Source organism: Danio rerio, chromosome 8 (genome assembly GCF_049306965.1).
Source record: "Danio rerio strain Tuebingen ecotype United States chromosome 8, GRCz12tu, whole genome shotgun sequence".
In the NCBI taxonomy this organism is placed as follows: Eukaryota; Metazoa; Chordata; class Actinopteri; order Cypriniformes; family Danionidae; genus Danio; species Danio rerio.
In genome coordinates, this window is record NC_133183.1 from 24,844,024 (window position 1) to 24,863,223 (window position 19,200).

The 19,200-nt window shown below is 35.6% G+C and overlaps 2 protein-coding genes across 2 annotated transcripts; one reads left to right on the forward strand and one right to left on the reverse strand.

The window, feature by feature from the left end:
- The first annotated feature begins 3,692 nt into the window (after positions 1–3,692).
- plp2a (proteolipid protein 2a) lies at positions 3,693–7,595 on the forward strand. Its single transcript, NM_001039835.1, has 6 exons — positions 3,693–3,739; positions 4,093–4,178; positions 6,521–6,667; positions 6,814–6,918; positions 7,055–7,139; positions 7,367–7,595. The coding sequence occupies exons 2-6, from the start codon at positions 4,110–4,112 to the stop codon at positions 7,381–7,383; spliced, it is 423 nt and encodes a 140-aa protein (NP_001034924.1). The 5' UTR covers positions 3,693–3,739; positions 4,093–4,109; the 3' UTR covers positions 7,384–7,595.
- Positions 7,596–10,508: 2,913 nt separating this feature from the next.
- emilin3a (elastin microfibril interfacer 3a) lies at positions 10,509–15,133 on the reverse strand. Its single transcript, XM_021474148.3, has 4 exons — positions 14,755–15,133; positions 14,070–14,183; positions 13,041–13,975; positions 10,509–12,902 (listed from the first exon to the last, which is right to left on the reverse strand). The coding sequence occupies exons 1-4, from the start codon at positions 14,901–14,903 to the stop codon at positions 10,957–10,959; spliced, it is 3,144 nt and encodes a 1,047-aa protein (XP_021329823.2). The 5' UTR covers positions 14,904–15,133; the 3' UTR covers positions 10,509–10,956.
- Positions 15,134–19,200: the final 4,067 nt, after the last annotated feature.

A 19,200-nucleotide genomic window follows, 5' to 3' on the forward strand; every position in this document is an offset into this window, starting at 1 on the left:
ACATTCTTTAATCAATATCATGAACTGCTGTAATGTGAATTTCCATGCCTTGCATCAAAGTATCACCTGAATGCCAGTTTAGATTATGTTTTCTATTTAATCGGTTGCTCAAAATGCAGATGATGGTAAATTTCTGGTATATATGATAGCTTTATCTTCTGGCTGAGGCAGGCATCATGGTGGTTATTTTAAATTAGCTATAAAATGCATATTTATCATTTAAACCACTTTTGTGGGAGGTTAACTGGTGCAATAAAGTCTTCGTTTTTTATAGTATTGAAACCGTATATATATATATAAAAGTCTAGCACTTTCAGATAAGAAGATGCTGAGTAAACATCTTATTTATCTAGTAAGTGCACCAGATTTGTGTTTTGCCCTGAGTTGATCATTATTTTCTTTAGGGCTGATGCAGCAGACGTTGTTATGATGAAATTCTTTATATTATTGCATGATCTGATGCTCATAATGCAAGCTTACCCAGACTTATAACTGATTATCTAATATTTTTCAAACTTTTTAATTTGCCTGCGACTTTGAGGAAAACCAGGTTTCGCTTTTGGGTAGAAGGCCCATGGCCTGCTAAATGTATTAGCGTGTCTCTCCCTCCCTCATTTTCTCTCTCTCTCTTTCTCTTTTTTCTCTCTCTTCCATTCTCTGCTCTGGCCCACTCTTCTCCTCCTCCAAATGAATATGCTACTCAACTTCTCTGTTGTTAGTGGTGTTTGATATGTCTTGTGAAACTCTCGATGCCTTTGGGTTGTGCTGTATTTAATGTGTATGATATATTCTTAGCGTTTATGAAGATATTGATGAAAATGGTTATGACCATGCTGAAAACTCAATCACCAAAATTATCCAGAAATTCTGTTGTATTGTTCTATGGAATCCATGAAGGAAAATTCAATAAAGAATAAGTTATCCTGTTGAAAAAAAAGAGATCCTATTGCTTTTGTGATTTAGAAAATTATCGTTATACCTCATATATCTCATACTTTGTTCAAAACAACAACAACAACAAAAATCCAGCAAGTTTTGGCAATGTTTTCTCAGAACATTTTTTGGGGGAAGGGATTGTAGTGAAATTAAGCCCACACTAACACTGCACTAACACTAAGGGAAGCCCACACTAACACTGCACACAGTCTTCTGGAAAAAACCTTCCCATATTTTTTACATAATTTTAGGGGGGTATGAGTAACCAAAGAATGGGAACGTTCCTCTATAAAGAAATACTATAGAATACCCAAAATATGTCACCCATAATTTTTCGAGTGGTGAAGAAAAAAAGATGTTTAATTCTAGTGAAGCAAGAAAAGAAATAGGCATAAAGCCTACATAAAGCTTGAAATCTCTAATGACCCTTAAACGAGTCAACTCTAGTTAAACAGAAATTTTGTTTTTGTAATATGTGACATACCATCTTTTTCATCTGATCTTATTGTCTTTAAAGAGTTCCTGCCTCCACCCACAAACATCATTTTGGAAAAATATTGGCCATCGGGAGTAAGTTACATCAGAAGGCCAGCGATTGGCTGCGGCTGTATTCTAATGAGGATAAATTAAATTATTCTTATGGTTGTTGCATAGTTTGGACGACAGGAAGATGACTAATAGCATCCTCCTTAAACGGCCATAAAAGAGGTTGGTGTCGTAAATGACTGGCCTTGGAGTGTGTTGTATTTTCATGAAAAAAATATTCCTGGTTAACTTACAAAGAATATTCTGGATTTGTTCGTTTCTTGTTGCAAAAATGACCTTGTATTGAAAGCATGTCGTGGTTTCAACATTTTTGGGGTTTCATCAATCTAGTGAAGTGTTATGGTCACTGAAAATGGCATCAAATGGTTATTCCTCAAACAAAGCAAAAGACAAAATGACTAACGCAAAGATTTGGATTTGCTAAATGTGCATTTGTTTTTTCAAGCAATATATTGTAGTTTTCATTGTATTCTTTTGCTGGGCTATGACTATTAAAAAACTATTCTACTAAATTATTTTACTTTTTAATCTCTATATTTAATTGCACACTTCATTTGGACAACTTTAAGTAAAGTTTATTTATAAACTACCCAGATAGCAAAGAATTCTGGCCCAGATTTGGCATAAAGCAGGCTAGGCATTCATCCGGCACTAGCATACAACATGTGGGCCAAACATGGCCCGGGTTTGGCAGATGTGGCACCATCTTTAAGGTGGCATACATGACTTGGGCCAGATATCAAATATTGTATTTGGCCCAGATATTAAAAATGTATATGTGGGCCACGCAAGGCTTGACCCACTTTTTTTTGAGTAAAGAAAAAAATTCTACCAATCATGTCGCTTTGAGAAAAAAACACATCCATAAAGCGAAATGCTTCATTGGTTTATCAAATCCATTGCAGTCGTGACACACCAACATATCTGGGCCAAATCAGGCCCTGTTTTGGGTTATAAACTTAGCTGAAACTTGGCCCAGATATGGTCCATGTTTGGCCCTTGTATGGAAGCCAGACTTGGTCCAGTCATGTACCGTAATTCACTTCGGCAAGTGGGCCAAGCAAAAGCTGATAGTGTGGGCCAAACCTGGGCCAAAGAAGTTTTGCTATGTGGGTAATTTCCAGAGGAGCATGTGCTTATGATTGATCACGGCTGGTCCTGCATTAACTAATGCATGATTCACCAATCAGAGGATAACTAACTCACTATAAATAACCAGAGTTTCTTTCTTTAGTTATCTTCACCTTGAAGAATTCTCCCTTACACCCCTACTCCTCTACCTTTCCCTTTATAAGGTAGCACAGTGGCCCAGTGGTTAGCACTGTTGCCTCACAGCAAGAACGTCACTGGTTCAAATCCTTAACAAACCAGTTGTCATTTCTATGTGGAGTTTACATGTTCTCCGCGTGCTCGCGTGGGTTTGCCCCGGGTTCTCAGGTTTCCTCCCAAAGTCCCAAAACATTGCGTCATAAGTGAATTGATCAATCTAAATTAGCACTATAGTCGAGCTCTTAACCAGCTGTATATATCTATATAGCAATGTATAATTTGTCATCAGCTCTAAATAGGGTGAGAGTCAAACTCCCCTCTCGCCTTGCAAATGGAAGGGAGCCCTGAGCTCGATGATCTTATGAGCTCAGGGCTCTCTCTCGAGACAGCATGCCAAACTCACTTTATAATCAATCATCAGCTAAGTGTGAATCCTCAGATTCCAGATATCCTAACAAACCAAACATAAGTGGAAAGGTTATTTATTCTGCTTTTAGGTGATGTATTTCAGGTTCAGAAATGAACATTCATGAACTCATGAACTTTTTTTTTTTTTTTTAAGAAGAGAGGACAACAAAATCATATTCATTGCTTGAAGAGTTTTTTCAACAGGTTTATTTATACACAATATTTAAGATAATGAATATGAAAAATCTATAAACATTTCAGATTCAGCGTGCAATAACCTTTACACCAACCAAGATTGTTAAGATAATTATTTTGCAATGTTAGACAGAAAAAAAACCCCAAACACACCAACCTTGAAAATGCATTATATAATAAAAGGTGTAGCATGGTGGTTTTGAGACAGCGGCCCAGAGCTACAAAGCATTCAGTGAGCGGAAACTATGCAGTACCAGTTCCAGAGAAGGCAGAAATATAGACCAATATCTGCTGTATGTGGGTTTTCCCTGTCACACTTTCATATTTTTCTGGTGTCACTGCATTGCACCCGAAAGCCTCAGGCTCCTCATCAGAATCTTTTCAGGTATGTAAGTTACAAATTACATCTCATTTTCAAATGGAGGTTAATATTATGAAATCATAGCCTACTTCTAAATTTTATAATAGGCTATAAAGAAAAGCATTTTTGTGGTTGTGGGGTTTGTGTTGTGTTTTTTTATGCTGTCAAATGTTGTGATAAGTTTATGGTAAGTTTTATAGTATTCAAATTGAGTGCTGTTTGTAATTGTAACAAATAAATGCCGTTTGATAGTGTATTAGTACATTTTAGGCCTAGTGAAGTATTCATGTAAATATAAAGTAGATCCACTGATTTATAAAATGTTAATCTTTTACTGCTACACACATTATCTGTTGATTGTAATTGTTTTGTTCTAGTTAAATACAAGATCAAGATGGCAGACACAACTGAAGATTCAAATTTCATCTTCTCACGAAAGGCGATCGTTTTAACTCTTGAAATTGTAAGTTCAAATGTAAATAATCAATAAATATTATGACATTGTTATGAGACTTTAATTCAGTGTTGGAGTAAAGCATTATAAGCAATGCAAAGTATGTAATAATATTACTTTTCTTAGTAACAAGTAAAGTAACGCATTACCTTTAAAAAGGAAGTAATAATATTTTAGTTACTTTTAAAAAAAATAATGCAAGTACAACATGTGGGAATGCAGGAACAGGCAGAAAGGAAGGTGGCAGAGCCTTACATTTTTGCGATGGAAATATTCTCATTATTTCGAACACATTGAAAAAAAGGATTACTGAATGGACAACACAATCTCACGGCAATTCGTAACTTTTTCATTTAGGGGCTAATTCGTACAAATTCGTACATCTAATTCGTACATTTTAGTACGATTTGCGTATCCCCCAATGACGGTTGGGTTTAGGGGTGGGGTTAGGTGCCACGCCTCCTTTTTAAAATCGTACATTTTCTTAGGACTGAACTGGTACGAATTAGCCACTAAACTGCCAAAACGTAAAATACTTACGTTTTCTCGTGAGATCAGACAGTGATTTTAATTTTTAATAAGACAAAAGGTACAAAAGCAGCAAACAAATTGCTTTAAACTTTCATTAATCTGTATATTTGGCATGTAGAGCTCTAGGATCAGGAAGTTCTCTGAAGATAACATTATCCTAAATTCATTTTTCATGTGTAAATGAAGGTTGTACACTGTGTTGTTAATTACAGAGCTCCTCTATTTTAAAAAATAATGAAGAAAAAAACCCTGATAGTTCTGAAAGAGATCAAGCCTCAGCCAAGTCAGAAAAAATGTAACACAAAAGTAACGCATTACTTACCATAAAAAGTAACAAATACTTTTTTTAGGGAGTAATTCAATATTCTAATGCAATTGTAATGAGGAAGCTGACACAGAGGGATCCATCTGCAGTATATTTATTGAACTCAGTATAATCAGGAACACACGCTAAATGTTGTCATAGACACTCACATGAACATCGGGCAGAAATAGTTGAAAGGCAGGCAGTAAACACTCGTTGGTTGTTGTAACAGGCATAGATTAGGGCTGGCAGCGTGAGTCAAAGACAGAGAGGAAACAGTGGCGCCCCCAGAAAATTTTTTAGGGGTGGCCAGAAGAAGCCACACTAAATCTTGGGGTGGCACACAAAAAATAATAAATTCAGTGTTAAATATATATATATATATATATATATATATATATATATATATATATATATATATATATATATATATATATATATATATATATATATATATATATATTTATGGTAAATGAAATAGTGGTTTAAATATTGCAATTTATTCCTTGAAATAATTCCGCAAGTACATGTGCAAACCAAATAAAAAGCAATGTTTAGTTTAAAAACACATTTCATATATATTTATTTATTTATTGAAATAATAGGAATTTACATAAGCATATTTAAATTTATAATGTCAACAGCAAAATCATATTGGGGTAGCCTTGGGGGCACCCCTGAGAGGAAAGCAAAGGGTCGGGGCAGAAAGCAAGGAATACAATGAAATGAAATGAGCGTGGATGCTGCTTATATGTGTGTGTGATCAGAGTCAGGTGCAGCACAATCAGTGACAGATACGGGGCTTCTGGGGGATGTAGTGTTAGAGAAGTCAGGTGAGAGAGACCTCTGCTGGCCAGTGAGGGGAATAACTGGGACCGAGCTGGTGACAGCCATACTTTCTAAAGTAACTTCCTCAACACTGCTTTCATTTAAGATTACATGGATATGCTATACATTCAAACTGGTAATAACAGTTTTTAGTACATTTTTAACAATTGCATTCTTATCACACATTCTTTAACACAAGACTTGAACAAAAAGTTTTTTGGTAATGCTCTCAGTTGCTAGGTTAGTGTGTTATGAATGAAATGTTTTGAGAATTGCTTTTAGTGGTTTAGTGAAACAAGCTTATTTTGTGACCCACTGTATATGAACTGGAGTCATGTTGCTAATGCATACATACAGTTTTAAAAAAAGTTGCTTTGGTATTGCTCAAAGCTTAGCAGTTGAAAAACTTTAATATTCCTGTGATTTTTGGCATAAAAGAAAAAATAATTTTGACACCTACAGGTACATTGTATTTTTGGATACTGCCAAATAAAAATACGTGCAGGATGAATTTTGTGCTCCACGGTTACATATCGGGTCCGTTTAGATTTTTACTAGATTGCGCAGAGAGGAAAAAAAAAATCACCTCCTCATTAAAAAGTCTTATGAAGTAATCTTGACAAATGTGTTTTAAAATAGTGTTAGAGTCAACAAGAAATGTATCTTTCTTATTTCTCTTTTATTTTAGGCGCTGTGTCTCATTGCAACCATTTGCAAAGCAATGTCTTTTGGATGCTACTTGTGGGGCTCCATTGTAGAGCTGGTCTGGGCCATTATCATATTCATTGTTTATGCAATGAAACTGGATGTACTGCTGAGGTTTTTGCCATGGACGGTAAAAATATATACACACTAGAGTGTCTAGATTTGACTATACTGACCAAAATGCCTAATTGTTATAGCCCTCAATAGTTTATATTCTAGAAATATTCCTTTAATTTTGGACTGAAATAACAAAATGCCATGTTCTCATTCATCTAGGACTTCTTCAGAGCCATCACAGGCACACTTCTGCTTTTCATATGTTCTCTTGTCTGCCTTAAGTTTGCAGTGACAAATGAATTTTCTATGGAAATTGCTGGCTCGGTAAGTAAATGAGCAATGATTACAGCATGTGGCTGAAAGGATAATAAATCCTATTTAGTGTTTTTTAAGATGTTTTAAGTATACTGTTGATTTTGCACTGTTGTTTTTAACACTTTGTTCATGCGTGGTCTTAAAGGTTTTTGGTTTGCTGGCCGCAACAGTGTTTGGATTTGACACCTTATGCATAATAAAACAAATCAAGGAACTGAATGAGGAATCTAGTAAGTAAAATCACTAACAGACCCCTTAACTGTCACCCTACATTTTAGATTACCACTTGTATATGATATGTGAATATGATAGATGGTGACAGTTATGAAAAAAATGCAACTTTTGTTAATTACTGTCTCCTGTTAAACTGATTTAATAATCTTATATATTGGTATAACAAATTATTTAAAAAAACAAATGTAGTAAAATTGCTTTATATTTTCTGTTTCATTCCCAGATATCATTTTGATCTAAACAACGGACAAATTGCATACAGGATAGTAACTTTTTTTTTTTACATTTAACCCATTACAATAAGAATTGTCCAATAATTTCATGTCTTAAGTGGATTTTAGACCTATTTTATTGCAAGGTTGTATTTCTTTTCTTGGTTTGCTTCACTTTCACAAGCATGCCACAATTTGTTGATGCGATTCACATCAAGAATAAAACTTTTCTCTGTTAAATTGTCATCAATCCATTTACTTGTAGCTTTATTAGTGGGTGTCATGGTGCATCTGAACAGTCTCTATGCAGTGCTGATTCATCTCAAACTAAGAGATTATTTATTTTAAATATTTTAATTGCGTTTTTTTTTCCAGATAATATACAATCTTATAAATGTATATGAAAAATAAAAGTCCTATTAGCAAAACGATGACATCAAATATGTAACTACAACAAAAACAAAAAGAAGAAAACTGTTGAACCTTGAAAACAAACTTAAACTCCCATCTACCGCCCCTCCCTATTTCCTAAGGCCTTCGATAAGTATCCAAAGATTAATCAGGACACAGATAAATAAATAATAAACCAATTTAATTAACAAATAAATAAATAATTAAAATAAATAATAAAAATAAATAAATAGGTAAATATAGAAATCTAACACATTATATATTTATATATATATACTTAAACATATAAACAAACATTCATATATAAAATGTTAGTACAAATTTATAAAATTGTTATAATTTTATAAATTGCATAAATATATAATTTATTATACAGTTTGAGTGAAAATCAAGACATTGTTGGGACCGTATTTTTGCAATGCTTGGAGAAGACCAATTAAACAAAATTTAAAAATGAAGATGATTTGATTTAAGTGTGATTACTGTATTTATATATGCCTAAATTTACTCATAAGGAAGAAAACCAAAAATTCTAATCCAAATACTTTTTCACATTATAAAAATGAAGCAAATTTAAAGCTATTTCTGTCATGTCGTTTTTAATTAAGTTGGTTCTATTCCTTGCATTCACTGTAAAAGCAAGCTTACTGGCCATTTTTTGACGTCTTGTGTTCAAATGTAAATATCCAAATCTGTAGAAACTGATAGAAATTTCATAGATATATACACTAGATATCGCATAGGGACCCTGAGAATGCGTCAATAGCGCTGCCACATTGGTACAGTACTCCCAGGACAAACGGCATTCAGCCGCACTAGTCAAGACAGTGTTATTACATAAAGATGCGGGACTTTAGCGCGATCAACGGGTGTAGTAATGAGCAAACAAAGAAAACAAATCACTAAGGCAGAACATTTCATAGGTAAGGTATAGTTTTTTGCGTTTTTGTATGTTACGAACTTTTGTGCTAAACAGGTAACGTTATTGATTATAACACAGTCACTTACTGCATTCACCATAAGGCAAAGCAACAGCAACTCACACTAAACACTCGGCTTATGCTAGTTTTGGTGAATAAAATCACCAAACAATGCAAAAGAAGTATGACAACGAGATGCTGCGCTGCCAGAAACTTATTGTCGGCTAGTGAACGAGTCCTTCATAACGGAGATTCATTCACAAACGAATCGCTCCCTCTGTTAGTATGAGAAGTGAAAGCAGGAGAGGAGCTGTGTTTCAGGACAAGATTAGATCAAATTTAACAGGGAGGGAGGATAGTACATTTCCATACACACAAACACAAGCTTTTTGTCAGGAATGGCCGTGCGATCACTTATCCATCAGTGTAGAAAAGTGATGTAAAATGATAGTTTTCGTAATTATAAAAAAAAATTGCATACTGACCTCCGGGAAAACTCCCGATCATTGATATATGTGTATATGTGTAATTCTCTGGCTCTGGATGGCCACAGTCCTCCACTGCAGCTTGGTCCCGCATTCATTTCAAAGGAGCACTACCCTGTTCCAAAATGGGGGCTCTATTGACGCATTCCTTCCAATAGACAACAACAGAGTAGGCGACATCTAATGTATATATCTATGATCAAATTTTATGTCATAAAATTTACGTTATGCCTTAAAGGGCACCTATGGTAAAAAATCTACTTTTCAAGCTGTTTGGACAGATCTGTGTGTTGGTATAGTGTATAGACCGTCATACTGGGGTGATATGAACACACCCAGTCCTTTTTTTTTCAATTTAACTACAAAAAAAAGGGTCGGCCAATTGGAGCTGTTTTCAAATCGATCGCACCATTAGGTAGGTGTGCGATCCCCCCGCCCACTGAATTGATTGACAGCTGCGCGCATTAACATGTTCCGGTAGTCACGTGTATATGTCAACAAGACCAGACAGACATACGCAAAGCAACCGGGAATAAAATGTCTGTTCTGTTCGCTAGGATCAGCAATCATCATCAAATGTGATTAAGAGTAAGTTTCACATGTTTAAAGTGTTTTAAAACAGAACATGTGTGTAATAAATTACAGCGTTTTACTTCAGCTTTACTTCATCAGCACAGCCGCGTGTCAGAACAATTATAAAAGAAGACGCTTCAATCCCGGTTTGTGGAAGTTAAATCAGGTTTATTTTGTACATTAGCATAACAGATATCCACACAGTACTTGAGGTTAGCCCTAACTAAGCTAAGCGCGCTCTGTCTGTCTGCCTGCCTGCCTGCCTGTGTGTGCGTGCGTGTGTGTGTGTGTGTGTGTGTGTGTGTGTGTGTGTGCGCGCGCGCGCGTTAACTTTGTAAAGATATTTGTGTGTGATCCATCAATGCAACTTCACAATACTGATTAGTAAAGGTTAGTTCTTACTGTAGTATCTCACAAACGCTACGTGAGACCTTCTTCCTTTAAATTTGTCTGTTGTCTGACGCAGCTGAAGGAGGAGGCATGTAGAAACAGTAGGTGGGCAGAACTCGGCTTAAAGGCGCAGTACGACTAAACCACCCCCTGCTGGAAATCAGTAATAAACAGCATCTTGTAAAAGGTATAATGAAAAATCTGATGGGTATTTTGATCTGAAACTTTATATACACATTCTAGAGACGCAAAAGACTTGTATTAGATCTGAAAAAAGGGGTAACCTAGGTGCCCTTTAAAAGAGGGAATTGTTGGGTTTTGAATATTTTCTGTTAGTGATTTATTATGTACACAATAACAACCTCATAAAAATGTGAGATTTCAACATTTTATTAAGCACCAGCTTTGACAAACAATTTATTGAAGTACAAACACAAAAGTATTAACGAGGTAAAAAATAAAAAAAAATTCACAAAGATTGACTGGCCTGTTTCAGAAATATTGAATATTCTATATGAGCTCAACAGTCTCTCTTATTAAAAACAAAACCTACATACAGACATCCAATTGATATAAAAATATTCACAAAACACAGCACAACATTGTATATACCCATAAACACTAAAAATGGTATATAATAGCTCATTGGAGGGGATATAAAAACAGTACAAAACAGTAGCACCACAGACAAGGAATTTCAAGTTGCATTTCAGCATTGATCATACAAAAGAAGTTGTTGAGAGAAGAGTCTCCTGAGAAAGATACTATATAATAGTATAAGTCTTGATTATAGGCTGCACATTATAAAGTGCACTTGATTTACTAGTCACCCTTGTGCTGTGTGGGGACTGCAAACTGGTCTCCTCTAGGATGGGTTGGTTCTGTTGTGTGTTGTTCTGCTGTTTGTTGTGTAGTCGCCACAATCTTAGAAGGCCCAGAAGTTCCAGTGCAGTTTTGGATGCTATCTCTGAGTTCGGACAGTTGGTGAGAATGGTTAACAAGGGTGCTATTTACGTGAGACAGATACCCATCAGACTGCTTCTCCAGCTCTCCTCGAATTCTCTCTAGGTCATCGGACAGGTGTGCTAGGCCTCCACACTGACCCTCCACACGGGCAACACGACCTCCGACTTCGGTCACTTCCTTCTGGACACCGAGGGCAGTGGAGCGGCAACCCTGTAGCTCTCCAGCAACTTTACGTCGCAGATCGTGGAGTTCCCCCTTCAGACGGGTCAGCTTTCGCTCCCCAGTACCCAACATGGAAGCTTGTCGTCCCACCAGCTGAACCACTCCTTTTACCTGCTGGGCAAGCCTTTCCTCTCTTTCCTGCCAGGTAAGGTTGGTGTGGCCGACCTCTTTGATCACAGAGCCAAGAGAGTCTTGCAAGCCACAGATAGACCTGTTAACAGAGTTCACAGTGACCTTAAGTAGGGTCACCTCTCCTTGAAGATCCACCTCCTCCTGTTTCTTTGCTAACTGTACAAGAAGATTATATAGAGTGGCATTGAGGTTGTTTAATTTCTGCACTTGTAAATCAAGTTTCTCATTCATTTCTTTAAGGTTGTCTTCGTGTTTGTCCTCATCGGTAGCCAATGGAGCTGCATATCCTGTTAGAACAGGCTGTGGAACACAAGCTGAAGTACAAAGAACCTCCATGGATTTGAGCTGTTTCTGTAGATGGTCCAAATCATCCTCAACTCTTCTTCTTAACAATTCTACCTCTGTTTCCAGTGAAGGAACAGCTTGACCTTCGAGTAAAGTTGGTGCTGTGACATTACCGAGCTCTTCTACTGCTGCCAAGAGACGGGTTTCAAGAGCTTTAATCTTCCCTTCCAATTGCACCTCCAGGTTATCAGGCTCACTTTTGTTAATGTTTGTTTCCTCTTGATTGAATGCAATATTCAATTTGGATTCCACATAAGCCAGTCGGCCTTCCAACATGCCATCTATATGGTCCTTGTGTCCACCAATTTCAGCACGTAGGTGTGTTTGGGATTCATTCAAACCTTCCACTGACTGCTCCATATAAATGACCCTTTCAGTTAGACCTGATATGGCAATGCAGCAACCCTCTTCAGGCTCCAGGTCTTGAAGCTGAGCCTGCAGCTTTTGTAGTTCTGCCCTCAATCTTTCAGCCCTTATGTCTAGGACTTGCTCAATCTGATCTTGTCCATCTAAACTTTCCTCTTTGCATTGGAGTCGCACCTCTGCCATTCGACTCTCGCATCGCTCCTCTGCACTTTCCACTCGTTTTTCAAAGCCATCTAATATGGTGACCCGAGCTTCACTCATTTTGGACTCCACCATTGTTTCCAGGGCCTTTTGGATTTCAGTTTGATTAAGGTTCACTGACCCACCTGATAGTCTTTGAAGGGTGGTGTTTTGACTCACAACTGCTCCTCTCAATTTTTCCAGCTCAGATGACTTTGCCACAAGTTCTGCTCGCAGCTCTGTAACCTTTTCAGTTAAATCGACCAAGTTTGGAAAGTGTCCCACCACATCTGATCCCTCAATATCCGGTGCACCTCCAGGTAGATCTCCAAAGCCCACAGTAGAGTCTCTAGACAAGGAAGGAGCAGAGATAGGGCTGGGTGCTGCAGAAATCAGGGCAGTTAACATCCTATTGGCATCTTCACGAAGGGAAGCACGCAAGCTGTCCTCCAAACCTGTCACTGTACCTCGGAGAGTCTCAAGACCAAGAGAAAGTCGTTGCACATCCTCTTCTATCCTGTCCAACCGCTCATCTTCAATATTGTTGTCATCATGTTCTATAAATGAATTACATTTATTTAATTACTTATGGCACATTGAAGGCTTTATTTTGTACAAACAAATACAGATTCTACTACAACTGTTTATATTAGAGAGAGAGAGTGTAACTACAGTATAATAAATGGTTCATTTACCTTGGTTTGTTTCACTCCCACCAGAGGGCACTTGTGCATTGCGAATAGGCTCTGTCTCACTCTCTACTGTTGTGGAAGTTTGATGATCTGGCTGAGGATCCTGGTAGTCAGTAACTGGTTCATTCTCTTCTGGGATTATATCATGGCCAAGGTCTTGAGGTTCAATCACGGGTTCAGGATAATCTACTTCCGGTTCCTGGTGCTCTGGGTAAGATTCAATTGGAGGATCTTGGGAGGACGGCCCAGTATTAGGAACTGGATATCCAATTATGCCATTAGTTGGAGCTTGAGGCTGAATCCAGGGGTTTCCATTGACATTGGGATGGGGATACTGTCCTTTATATGAAGGTATGTGTCCCTTTTGAGATGCATTTGGACGTTTATAAGAGGGCATTGGACCTTTCTGTGCAGACATAGGCCTTTTAAATGAATGCACTGGACCCTTCTGCATTGGCATCGGTCCTTTAAATGAAGGCATGGGACCTTTCTGCATAGGCATTGGACCTTTAAATGAAGGCATTGGACCTTTCTGCATAGGCATTGGACCTTTAAAGGAAGGCATAGGACCTTTCTGTATAGGCATTGGACCTTTAAATGAAGGCATAGGACCTTTCTGCATTGGCATGGGCCCTTTAAAAGGAGGCATAGGACCTTTCTGCATTGGCATGGGTCCTTTAAAAGGAGATGAGGGACCTTTCTGCATATGCATAGGCCCTATAAAAGGAGGCATAGGGCCTTTTTGCATTGGCATTTGTCCTTTAAAAGGAGGCATAGGACCCTTTTGTGCAGGCATTGGTCCATTGAAAAGGGGCCTTGCTTTCATTCCATATCCCTCAGTACAACCGACACCTGTATATCCAGGACAGCACTTCCATTCCAGCTCAGTTACAGTTTTATATGCAACTTTATACATTGGTTTGTAATACATACGATACCTGCAAGAACAGACAGGATGTGCAAATCAGCTAAATGTCACAAATATGCATTTTTTAACAAACATTAATTGTATGTATGCATTAATTATCATACTTTGTAGTTGGGCATTTCTGACCCCAAGCACACTTCATTGCCTTCATGAAGGGAGCTGCTCCATCCTGAACAGTGAACGAGACAGTCTTCTCCACAACATATGCACAGTGGTTCCTAAGAAGAGACAAGTTTGAGGCAGTGAGAATTAAACATGTAACAAGGACAACATAAAATGAAGTGCTACGGATAATGACAGTATGTTTTTTGCTAAATAGCTAAATAGCTAAGATAAACAACATTTTTACAGCAACTAATTATATTTAGTTAAAAATTAGTTATTAGATAATATTAAATAGTTAATATTTACATTTTTACAAAGATATTAACATTGGTTTATGATTCTACTTGTAACAATAAACAATTTATACAATATTACTATGAAAAAATACAATCCTCCTAAAAATAATTATGCAAAAAAATTAATAATTATTAATAAAACGAATTTTCAAACTTTTTTTTTAACTTGATTCACCAATATTGAGAAAAATTACAATTGTAATAACCACCTATGTCAAATGAATGAATGAATATTCACAAGACTTGTAACACAGGTAAAAAGTTCAAATTTAGTATCAGCAGTATATTGGCGTACAGATGTCTTTCAATGTGTTATTAACATTCCACTGCTGTTTTGCCTCCTGATTTATTAATTAAGAGAATAATCATTTTACTCATGGATACTTACTTGTGCCTGGCCGTTGGTTTCTCCGAGTTAGACTGTGGTTGAGGTCCAGAGTAGAAACTATATAGATTTGCAGCTGGGTGAAATGCTGTCACAGTCAAAATAAAACTCCAAAGGAGAAGAAAACAATGCAAAATCTTCTCCAGTAGCATGATTTTTGTAAATATTCAAAACTCAGGTGAATAACAAAAAAATGGAAGAGGAAATACTTCTATTGCTCCAAAAAAATCTACTCCAAAAACAGAGCACAGACCTAAAAATTGATATATGTTAAAGTTTGTCTTTCCATGTTGGGTCTTTGTAAATATAGCAAAATCTAAATGTCTAAAAAAGACACTGTGCTCCAGCTGTGGTAGTGATGCTGAGATTCCTGCAGACTGCTGGAACTGAGAGTCCTGGACACCTCATAAAACACTGGACCACCTCATTTACATGGACCCACCCTCTATACCACCTAACACAATTTACACAAAGGCGCTATTTTTAAGGCCTGACCCAAACAGTACAACACTGATGCTCTGAAGTTTTGAACAAAAAATTACTACTCTTTAGTCTCACACCAAGGACAATAACTTTAAATATGACTATCCACTTTAGTGGAGAATAATGTTCTGTTTATTATAAGCTTAAACAGTAGTTCTGTTGTCTAGAGCTGTAAAGGGGTAGTTCACCCAAAATTACAATTCTGTCATCATTTACTCTCCCTCTACTTATATGGTTCTATTTTGAAGAAAGTTGGAAACTGTTTTTCTTACTGTGGATGTTGATGGCTAACAGTTTCCAACATTCTTCAAAATATATTATTTTGTGTTGAAAATGAATGAAAAAAAATTAATGGAAAAAAAAGCTCATAGATGTGTTGAAGCACTTTATAGTCTCTTTAAACAATCTTTAAAGTAAAATAGAATCCAATTGGCTGTCAGTGTTTTTTATTGTTCAATAGCTGTTCCTCTGTGTTTTTGTTATTTTAAAGATGTTGTGGGTTCCATAAGGCTAATAAATCCCATTTAGAAATCTGCTACAATTCATATTTGGGTTTCACATATATAAAATAGATGTCACATATGCAATATATATTGCAAAAATGTCAGTTTATATATATATTTTTCAACCATGGAAATTACAATAAATACAATTATACATATAAACACATAAAATGTTTGCTTACATATTCAAACATATTTGTACATATCTGTTGAAATGAATATATTCACTACCGGTCAAAAGTTTGCTCACCAAGTTTGCTCATCAAGGCTGCGTTTATTTAATCAAAAATACAGTAAAAAAATGAAATGTGAAATTTTATTGCGCTATAAAATCAATGTTCAAAAATAGTTTATAATTTAATATAATAATATTTTCCAGTGATTTTAAAGATGTATTTTCAGCTTTATTGCTCTAGTCTTGACCTTCAGACCCTTCAGAAATCACTCTAATTTTATTACTATTATTATTATTATTATTATTATTATTATCAATTTCTTTGGCACAATTTTTTCAAAACAGTCTTAACATTCTCTAAACGGTGAGTCCAAATTCCAAAACAGTCATGACAGTCAATCATGGAAATTAAGGTTTTAAAAAATCTGATATTTGTTAAGAACAGTGAATAGTATATAGAAAAATTAAATAAATGAACATTTGTATTTATCAGTCTTGGGGAGTAACTAGTTACATGTAACGGCGTTATGTAATTTAATTACAAAATAAAAGTAACATTAATTTGTTACAGTTACTGATAAAAAATGTACAATTAAATTACAGTTACTTGTGTAACTGTTAAAGATTACAAATGGGGTGACATCTAAAAATTTTCTTTAAAAATATGGGATATGTTGATTGATATTAATCTGTTGCTTTGCCTGTTTTTGATGTACACGATGCCTTTTAAAATCTTGGTGGCCATCCTGTCACTATTGTTGGCCTTGCCAGAGATTACACGTCTTCCAATTGCATGCTACTGCAGTTTAGGATTGTGAATGTAGTGTATATGTAGTGATAACTATATATAGTTTGCATATATAATTTGGTAGTATATGATAAATAGATAACGCAAATTGTATTGCAACTAGAGGTCATTTACCAAATTTATCAGACATTACAAACAATGTTAATATCAGATTTTTATGGTGTTAATACAAATGTTTGATGATTGAATGAACATTGTTTTGAGTGTGATGGCTTACACAATGCAAAATGACTGAGCAGTTGTGAAGAGTTTGACAATTTAAATAAGAACTGACTTATTAGTTTTGATCAATAAGCCATATGCAATTAGTTTCTGACCAAACTAAAGACAATTGTACTTACTGTTTGCACACATGTGCCAAAGCATTTGCAATATGCTTAAATCAATAAGAAATGCCACTTTTCAGTAAACAACAAGCTAATTATTCAAAGATCTATACTTTTTGTTTAGAAACAAAATCAATCAAGAATTGAGCCAAAGTAATTAAGAAAAACTAATGGTAATAGTAATAAAATCAATCCTGACTGGAGTAATAATTTCATTTAAAAATGTACAATAAGTTATAAATGAATATTTAATTTAAAAAGTATTTAGCAATTAAATAGTTTTTTACATTTAATAAATGATGAACAGAATAATAAAAAAACATGAAAAAAGCTGACCCAAAACCTTATATATATATATATATATATATATATATATATATATATATATATATATATATATATATATATATATATATATATATATATATATATATATATATATATATATATATGTGTGTGTGTGTGTGTGTGTGTGTGTGACCATTTTTGACGTACTTTGCATTTTATATTTTATTTATGTGAAATCCAAATATGAACTATTTTACGAGCTCTTCAGGCATTATGACCTATTTTAAAAGCTCTTGCTTTCTAAAATAAACAGATATATCCTTAGACTACTGATGTGGTTTGATGTGATGTCTAATTATTGGCTATTTTCTAACACTAAATGAGATAGAAGCATATGGCAGATCAACATATGGACTAACAAGCTGTAGGCAACAGTCACTTGTTCACACACAAACACGGCCACACAGCCATATGGAACAAATACAGTTTCACTCAGATAAACACTGAGAGTTGGATTGTAAATACTAACAATTACATGTCAATACCAAAACAGGTCTAATGAAAAATATATTTAGAGAGTGTTTCCTGCTCTCCATGTTTGCCCCGTGTAGGATTAAGAGCAAAGCTGAACAAACAAACAGTCATTGAAGTTAGCGCTCCTCTCTCTTTTTATTGCTGGTACATCCGTTCACAGCACTTGTACCCATGGCAGTGGTCAAAACTGTGGTTGTGTTGCAATCCTTTAACTACAGGTCTGTGGATGAAGTGAGAACTCCAAACACACTTTACTACTCATAGACCTTAATTGTGCATTGGCTAAAAAAGCCACCCAATCACAAACCACCAGCAAACACACACACCACCGCAAGACTCTCTTCAAAAATCCCAGCAAGGGCGAAACACACCATGCCTTTGTTTGGTTGCAGTGGCTAATTAGCCGACAGTGTTTACCCTGTTTCCAGGAGCTGTGCTGCCCTAATGTAGAGGGTCAGGAATCTGTATAAGCAGGCTCATATTTGCACTTTTCCGAATTTGCAAAAGCCCTGCCGATGTGGTTATATACATTTGGAATAAAGAAATCAGTCTATATTGTTTGTGTACGTTACTCTTTTGAGGATCAGACAGCTGAACTGTATAATAAACAGAATGACTGATAAAATGTTTTGTGAAAAATTTTTTAAACTATGAGCATATATTAGGAGTAGAGATGCCCAAACTAAGGCCAAAGTTGGCCCATGGTAACCTTTGATTTAGCGCGCCTTCCCATCTGAGAAGAAAGAGAGAATGATGGGTTTGCTATAGAGATTGTCATTTAAGATTAAATCGCAACCTTTATTTTTTTTTTATTAAGCTACAAAAAAACTTAACTGAAATAAATGTTTTAATTTACATTCTGTAGTTTAGACTAAAATGTAGATACTGTCACCTGATGGATAGAGGACAATGCAGAGGCTTTGGTGAGCAAATCAAGGCAAGGCAGATTCTGCTTGACTAGTGTATTTATTCAGCATTGAACTCCACTCAGTTATAAATGGCATTGTTTTGATTGCAGTAAATTAGAATTAAAGTTATTGTACACATTGTAAAATAAATTAGTAATTTACACATGTCAACTTTAATGTATAATAGTTTGGTATATTTATCTTTGGCACACAGCTCTCAATGATATTTTGTTTTTGGCCTTCATATGAAAAAGTTTGGGCACCCCTGATTTAGAATGTCAGCTTTAATGCTTCAAACGCCTTTTGTTGCAAATATTTTGAATGTGTGAATTAATCTATTGTCTTTTAGCGAAACAAATATTTATCTAAAAATCAAACAACTTACTTATACTGATCTGTACTTAACAAAATAGATAAAAGAAGA

Bases quoted from the DNA above. Each gene is read 5' to 3' on its own strand.
- plp2a (NM_001039835.1), top strand. From the start codon at position 4,110: ATGGCAGACACAACTGAAGATTCAAATTTCATCTTCTCACGAAAGGCG. The intron at 6,668-6,813 runs GTAAAAATATAT...TCATTCATCTAG, and splicing joins TGAGGTTTTTGCCATGGACG to GACTTCTTCAGAGCCATCAC. The intron at 6,919-7,054 runs GTAAGTAAATGA...GTGGTCTTAAAG, and splicing joins CTATGGAAATTGCTGGCTCG to GTTTTTGGTTTGCTGGCCGC.
- emilin3a (XM_021474148.3), bottom strand. From the start codon at position 14,903: ATGCTACTGGAGAAGATTTTGCATTGTTTTCTTCTCCTTTGGAGTTTT. The intron at 14,184-14,754 runs GTAAGTATCCAT...GTCTCTTCTTAG, and splicing joins AAACCAACGGCCAGGCACAA to GAACCACTGTGCATATGTTG. The intron at 12,903-13,040 runs GTAAATGAACCA...ATTCATTTATAG, and splicing joins TGGGAGTGAAACAAACCAAG to AACATGATGACAACAATATT.